The sequence below is a fragment of the Vicia villosa genome, linkage group LG4 (genome assembly GCF_029867415.1).
Source record: "Vicia villosa cultivar HV-30 ecotype Madison, WI linkage group LG4, Vvil1.0, whole genome shotgun sequence".
NCBI classification, from domain to species: Eukaryota; Viridiplantae; Streptophyta; class Magnoliopsida; order Fabales; family Fabaceae; genus Vicia; species Vicia villosa.
Window position 1 is genome coordinate 56,409,738 of NC_081183.1, and position 7,551 is coordinate 56,417,288.

At 37.6% G+C, this 7,551-nt stretch overlaps 1 protein-coding gene across 1 annotated transcript; it reads right to left on the reverse strand.

Annotated features, from left to right (window-relative positions):
- Positions 1-516: 516 nt before the first annotated feature.
- LOC131597233 (uncharacterized) lies at positions 517-6,967 on the reverse strand. Its single transcript, XM_058869940.1, has 5 exons — positions 6,776-6,967; positions 2,806-3,165; positions 2,648-2,760; positions 1,210-2,059; positions 517-1,116 (listed from the first exon to the last, which is right to left on the reverse strand). The coding sequence occupies exons 1-5, from the start codon at positions 6,965-6,967 to the stop codon at positions 517-519; spliced, it is 2,115 nt and encodes a 704-aa protein (XP_058725923.1).
- Positions 6,968-7,551: the final 584 nt, after the last annotated feature.

The window sequence follows — 7,551 nt, forward strand, 5'->3', positions numbered from 1 at the left end:
GTGTAACATTTGTAAATGTTTGAAAATTGGTTCTTTGAACCATTTTAAATGCAGTATTTGTTTTACTTTATGCTGGTTTCATTACCTTTTCTCCAGCTCTGCCTCGACCCTTAATTATGTTGTCGAAATGGTGACTTCTTGAAGGGCTGGTTTGTACCCTTTTGAGTACTTACCATGTACTCTGATAATTCGTTGATCTGGGGCCAGCTCTTCCAGTTCATAAGCGTTATTGGTAAATACTTTTATTACCTTAAACAGTCCTTCCCAATTGGGTGACCATTTTCCCAAAATTCTATCATTTTTGTCCATAGGCAATATCACTTTCCAAACTAAGTCATCTACAACAAACACCTTATTTTTTACCTTTTTATTATAAGCTCTAGCCACCCCATCCTTTTGTCTTCTTAGTGAGTCGAGAGCCAATACTCTTTCTTCGTCCAGACTGACAAGCTCATCTGTCATCATGCTCCAATAATCCTCGGATGGTATTTCATGTTGTCTTTGTATTCTTATTAACTAGACGTGTATCTCTACTGGTAACACAGCGTCATGTCCATATGTAAGTCGAAATGGCGTGGTCCCAGTTGCTTCTTTGGGAGATGTTCTACATGCCCATAAAGCTTGGTCTAGTGATTGGTGCCAATTTTTTGGCTTCCTCCCTACATGTTTTTTTATTAGGCTAATTATCACCTTGTTGGCAGCTTCGACTTGGCCATTTGCTTGGGCGTAATAGGATGTAGATGTCAGCAATTTGATGCCAACTTCTTGTGCAAACTCCCGTATTTTTTGTCCTGTGAACACTGTTCCTTGGTCGGTTGTGATTGTCTCTGGAAGCCCAAACCGACATATGATACGATTTTGTAAAAAATCTATCACAGCCTCTTGATCGACATTTCTTAGGGCTACGGCCTCAACCCACTTCGTAAAATAATCAATACCGACTAAAATGTACCTTTGTTGTTTTGACAAAGCTGGTTTTATTTCTCCAATTGCATCTAAAGCCCATCCCCTGAATGGCCAAGGTTTCACAATGGCATGTAGTTCGCTTGTAGGAACGTGTTGGATTCCCCCATGCATCTGGCACACTTGAAAACCTTTAGCGAACTCGATGCAATCCTTTCATATCGAAGGCCAATAGACACCTGAACGCATCAAAGTCCACTTCATTATGTGTCCATCTTGGTGCGCACCAAAGGCTCCACTATGTACGTTCGAGATGGCTAAATATGCTTCACTTTCCCCAAGGCATTTTAGCAATATCCCTTCTGCCATCTTTTTGAACAACTCATTTTCTATCAAAACAAAATTTAGAGCCCTATATTTAATCTTTCTATCTGTCGAACCAGTAGGGTTGCGTAAGTATTCAACCAATGGCTGACGCCAGTCATTTTCTTTTCCATTTTCGACTATTAAAATTTCGAAATTCTCGGCATCAACTACATTCAATTTTATAATCGACGGATTTGAAGAAGATAGCACAATTGCTCGAACCTTGTCTCTTACCTGAATAGGCTCTTCATCCTCATTTTTCTTGTATTCTGAAGCCTCTTGCGCTAAGTCATTAGCCTCTTGGTTCTCTCGTCGAGGTATGTGTCGAATGTTTGTCGATTCGAATTGTTTGAGCAACCTATTAACAATCACAAAGTACATGATTAAATTCTTTTTAACGCACTTGTACTCTTTTGAAACCTGCTTAACTACTAATTCAGAATCTCCCATAATTTCGACATTTCTTGCCCCCAATTCTAGCAGCAGTTCAAGTCCGATTATCAGAGATTCGTACTCCGTTTCAATGTTGGTACATACACCGTCGATTGAATACATGAGCTCTATTGGAATTCCATTTGGAGAAATTATGACCTCTCCTATGCCTCTGCCATTCTTATGACTGGAGCCATCAAAATTTAATTTCCATGGCACCAAATCGACATAATTTTGAGGCAGGGAGACCATGGAATGGTCGACAAGAAAGTATGCTACCACTTGCCCTTTCATTGCTTTTAAAGGAGCATATGTTAGAGAGTACTCTGTTAATGCCAATGCCCATTTACCAATTCGACTATGCAAAATTGGTTTAGACAGCATATGTTTAATAATATTAAAGTGCAAGGAAACATACACATCAACTGGCTTTATATATTGCTTTAACTTGATACAAGAGAAATACAAACACAGACATAGTTTTTCTATGTCACTATACCTAGTTTCAAGACCATTTAACATTCGACTAAGATAATATACAGGTCTTTCGACACCATCGTCATTTTCTTGAACTAACATTCTACCTATAGTCGAGTCTGAGGCTGCGATATACAACCTCATGGGCCTATTCCTAACATGAGGTGCCAGTATAGGAGGCTTCATCAAATATTCTTTGATCTTTTCGAAAGCCTCTTGATGCTCTTTCTGCCATATGAACTCTTCATTCTTTAGTCGAAGTAGTGGTGAGAATTCCTTTGTCTTTCCACTTAGGTTGGATATGAATCTTCTTAAGAAGTTTAATTTCCCTAACAAGGACTAAAGTTCCTTCTTGGTCAATGGAGGCTTGACGTCCATAATGGCTTTGGTCTTGCTTTGGTTAACTTCTATACCCTTTTTATGCACGACAAAACCTAGGAAATCTCCTTCCTGTACACAAAAAGCATACTTTAATGGATTCTTTTTTAATCCATATTGCCTCATCCTCTCAAAAGATTTTCTAAGATGTTCCAGATGTGTCGACTTACAAGTCGATTTTATCACAATATCATCGATGTAGACCTGCATAAAGTCCTCAATAAAATCATGGAACATAGAATTTATTACCCTCTGGTATGTCACTCTAGCATTCTTTAGGCCGAATGGCATGACCACCCATTCGTAGGTTCCTAATGCCCCTGGGCAACAAAATGACGTCTTCGGCACATCTTCTACAATAAAAATTTGGTTATAACCAGCATAACCATCAAGCATACTTAAGTATTCAAAACCAGCAGCAAAATCGATTAATATTTCTACCACAGGCATGGTATATTCATCTTTCGGATTGGCAGCATTTAAATCTCTAAAATCAATGCACACTCTCAACTTTCCATTTTTCTTCATGACTGGTACGATATTAGCCAACCATTCGACATACCTTGCAGTTCTTATGAACTTGCTCTTGAGGAGTGTAGCGGGGAAAATCTGAGATCGAAGCCATGGAATTGACTCGACTCAATATTTCGTTTCAAATCGCCACCGCGCTTTATTTTTTCCAAAGGAAAAGGGAAAAGAACGTAAAACCCAAAGTTTGTTTTTAAAACAAAAAGAGAACTCAGGTTCGGGTGTTGATTATACAAGGGGAAGGTTTTAAGCACCCCTCATATTTGTGGTATTCCACAGGAACCTTTTTGAAAATCTGTGTCGTGTGTGCTAAAAAAGGATTTGTTTTATTTTTAAAATAAGCTCGGCAAAGCGTTAAGCTTTGTGCCTACATACCTCCTCGGTGCAATGGAGAAGTCAGAGCTAATGTAGTTCCACTTTAAAGGGAAAACATTTTAAAAACGAATAAACACTTTATCATCGTCGGAGAGAAATACTCAGCTATTGATCTTGAGCATGAGAACAAATGAGTTCTTTGCATCGCAAATGAAAGAAGGGCTCCAACTCGGATAAAATCAACGAGTATGCCACTGGCTCTCTCACGCGGAAAAGATCTCATTATATCAATCAATTTCAAAATCGTGGGGTATAACCACTCGTTTCAACAATTAATCGTGTCTAAACTTTTGAAGAAAAAGCCACTAAGGGCAAAAGATATTTTGAAGAAAAGGTTTTGAAAAAGATTGCAAACATAAGAAGGTTTTTGAAAAAGGGAGAAGATTTTGAAAATCTAAGAAGGGGAGGAGATGAAGAGGCTAACCTAGTGCATAAAATAAAAGCTAGGGAAAGAAACGGTCTAACTGAAATAAGAAGCCAACACTTGACATTAAGAGTCAAGGTAGATTTCCCATCCTTTGGACTATCAATACCAACACATTATCACTTGGGGATCCAGATGAACTTATTATCTTAGCACCACTTCGCATTAAGCACATTAAAATTCTGACAAAATGGGGCAGAGTAACGGCTGTTTTCGGGTAAAATCCTTATCTCAATGCCTTGGAATTAACCATCAAGGACTTTCAAGGAAATACCTGCATACACAAACAGACAACAAACCAATGCCAGACAGACAGAATAACAACAGAGTAATAATAGAACAAGGGTCCAGAGGTACTAAGTCCATAAGTCCAAATCTCCAAAATGCTCAGGATAGTAACCGATAGTCCGAAAGAGAGCCTTAAACGTTTTTTAGATTTTTGTTGTTTATTAGTGTTTTAGCATAAAAGTAAAGTATGGTCCAAGTGGACGAAAAGAAAATAGCGGAAACATAAACATAGTGTCCAAATGGACGAAGAGAAAATAGCGGAATGTAAATATGATGAAATGATAAAGTAAAGCAATAAAGCAAAATTTAAAGAGCAATATAATAAATTGCGGAAATTAAAGTCAATTGTTAGATGTTAAAGATAACCATATTGAAACTTGTCAAGTATGTCATCAAAGTTAGTAATTAAGATCGATGGTGAGTGAAGGATGTTCTCGGATTTAAATTCAATGAACATTTATCAGAAGCTTGATAAAATCATAGCGACTACACGATAAACCTTCATAAGTCTTAAATCAACCGCATACAATTCTCTTCCATATTAGATCTTTTTGATTCGGGACACGAAATATTGCGCTATGTTAAGCAGATCGCCAAGTGATTTATATAGAAATCACCCTACAACGAGGCCGGTCAAAACTTTATGTGCTAATGCATGCGAGAGAAGCGATATGTAGATCACTCTCTGAAAGCAATACCGCACAAAAAGAAAAATGGTGAGTGATCTAGTCTTTACCAAGAATCCATAAGAATTCTCAAGGTATTAAGACTTTCATCGATCAAAATAAAGAGAAACAAAAGATGGAACCACATTAAAAGCTCCTTTCATCCATAATTTCAATCACATAATTTTGCGGATTTGGATTCTCATCCTATCGACGCCCTAAGTCCATTGAAATTAGAGAGAAATTAGGCCTCTAATTTGTGATTCAAAGAAAATATCAAAAGAATGGAGTAGAAGAAGAGTTAGAACCAAAAACAAGTCAAAAATAGCAAAAACAAGCATTCTGCCTCACTGGAAATCGATTTCCCTCTGTAGGAAATCGATTTCCTGCCTGCAGAATTCAGATTGGCGCAAAAAAACAGAGTGGAAATCGATTTCCCTCTGTAGGAAATCGATTTCCTGCGCACAGTTTTCAAAAAAACAGCATTATGAACTTTGAAACTTGGTTTAGGCAAACATACAAACACCTTATGATCACATATCCATTGTAGCACGAATTTTCCACCAAATCACTATCAAATAGGACCAATATAGCATCAAAGATGCATTGAACACAAGCACAAAAGAATCACATTATGATACATAAAAAAAAAGATGAAGAAAATTACCAAATCTTGAACAAAGTTTAGATCTACTTCAAGAATCACCAACACAAATCTTGATCTCTCAACAATTGAAGAAAAAAAAGAGTAAAATTGATGGTTGTTTAGCTCAAAATTTGTGAGGTTCAAGATGTGACTCACAAACTTTATGAAATAAAAGAGAGCTTTGGTGAATTTGGTAGGGATGAGAAGAGAAATTGCAAGGGGTTTGTTGGCTTTCCAAGCTTGAGAAATGAGAGAGTAGAGACCTCTATTTATAGGATGAGATCAAGAGTAGTGGCAATTTGGTCATTTTGTGTTTGGTAATTAATTGGTGTTTAATTGGTAATTAAATGGCATTTAAATGGTAAAAATGGTAAAATGAGGTTTAAGTGGGTTTAATGAAGGGATTAATTTTGGTGAGGTGGAAAATTGGTAAAATGATCAAATAAAAAAGGTGCCAAAATGATGTCAAGCTTCCCTCCTTATATTTTTTGAATTTTGCGCACAGGAAATCGATTTCCCACAGGGGTAAATCGATTTCCACCTTCAATTTTCAAAAAAAATTCTTCTTGCACTATTTTGATTTTTGCCCGATCTTTTACCTGTAAAATGTAAACAAAAGAGACAAAACACATATTTTTTTGGATTTTGGTTAGTATTAAACAAATAAAAAGCTAAAAGTGCTTGATGATTCCCCTCAGAGGCAATCACAGTATCAAAGACAAAGCCTCACAATGGTGCTCTTGATTAGTGATTAATATGCAATTGATGTATGATTTTAGGGTCAAAAATTGGGGTATGACAAGGAGCCTTTCGACCTCCTCCTTTATCTTCGACATTACTGCTGGGGCAAAACGTCGAGGTGTTTGCTTTACTAGTTTCTTTCTAGTTTGTATTGGTAGCTTTAGTTTGACCAATTCCCTGCTCAAACTAGGCATTTCATTATAATCCCATGCAAAGCAATCTTTAAATTCTTTTAGGCTTAAATGCACCTTTGGTCCCTGTAAGTTAGCGAGTTTTTGATTTTCGTCCCTGTATGTTTTTTTTCTTGGTATGAGTCCCTATATCATGCTTTTTGCTTGCGGTTTAGTCCCTAAAGAAAAAATCCGCAGGAAAATCTGCAGGTTTTCCTGCGAATTTTCCTACGGATTTTGAATTTAGGGACTAAAACAAACGCGAAAGTGAAATATAAGGACTCAGTCCCAGAAAAAAAAATTACAGGGACGAAAATCAAAAACTCGCTAACTTACAGGGACCAAAGGTGCTTTTAAGCCATTCTTTTAATAGCAAAATTACCTCTGATTTGAGCTTTTGGTCGATGTTGGTGCTGATGTATGTGGGCCGTTTGTCCCCTTCTTCACCAAGGTAGACTTCTTCAAAAGGATCTTGTGGCTGCTTTTTCTTAAGCGCCATGGGATCTTTATCAAAACCTAAAGGTTCCTCGTCATATATGCAATCGAGGCGTTGTCGATTGACGTTTTCTGCCATTTCTTCTCTTTCTGGTGACTCCGTTTTAATAGTCAAATTTTATTCTGAGATTCAAAGTTTGTTGGCCTCTTCAGCCGTATTTTCTTCAGCTTCTAAAGCCGAATTTATTCTGTTTTCAGCAACGTATACCGAAATATTTCTTAGAGCTTCTAGCTCAGACATCTTCATTGTTGATGTTTCCCCAGCCTAATGGCGTAGGGTCCATTACATATGGATCCTCTAAAGGTTCCAAGTCCCATACGAAACCATAAGTCTCATGCAACTTCAAAGAAACAAATGCTTCATTCAAGTTCGTGTGAACATCTTCAGCTGGTTGATAGGGAGCTATATTGGTCAGTTTCATGTCGAACTGCTTTTGGCCGACACTATTAACATCAGCCATGAAATAACTCTGGTCGGTTTCGATGTTCTCGACGATACCATATTCCCTCCAGATAATCAAACGTTGATGTATGGAGGAAGGAACAGCCCCAACGCCATGTAGACACTCTCTCCCAACCAACAGATTGTAGTTGGGCTTCCCCTTAATAACCATAAAAATGGTGGGTCGAGTCACCGAACCGACAGTGATGTTTACCTGAATT

Coding starts and splice junctions, on each gene's coding strand:
- LOC131597233 (XM_058869940.1), bottom strand. CDS start 6,967: ATGGCAGAAAACGTCAATCGACAACGCCTCGATTGCATATATGACGAG. Junction 2,060..2,647: donor TTAAAAAAGAATCCATTAAA/GTATGCTTTTTG, acceptor AATTTTGCATAG/TCGAATTGGTAAATGGGCAT. Junction 1,117..1,209: donor CATATTTAGCCATCTCGAAC/GTACATAGTGGA, acceptor TCGATATGAAAG/GATTGCATCGAGTTCGCTAA.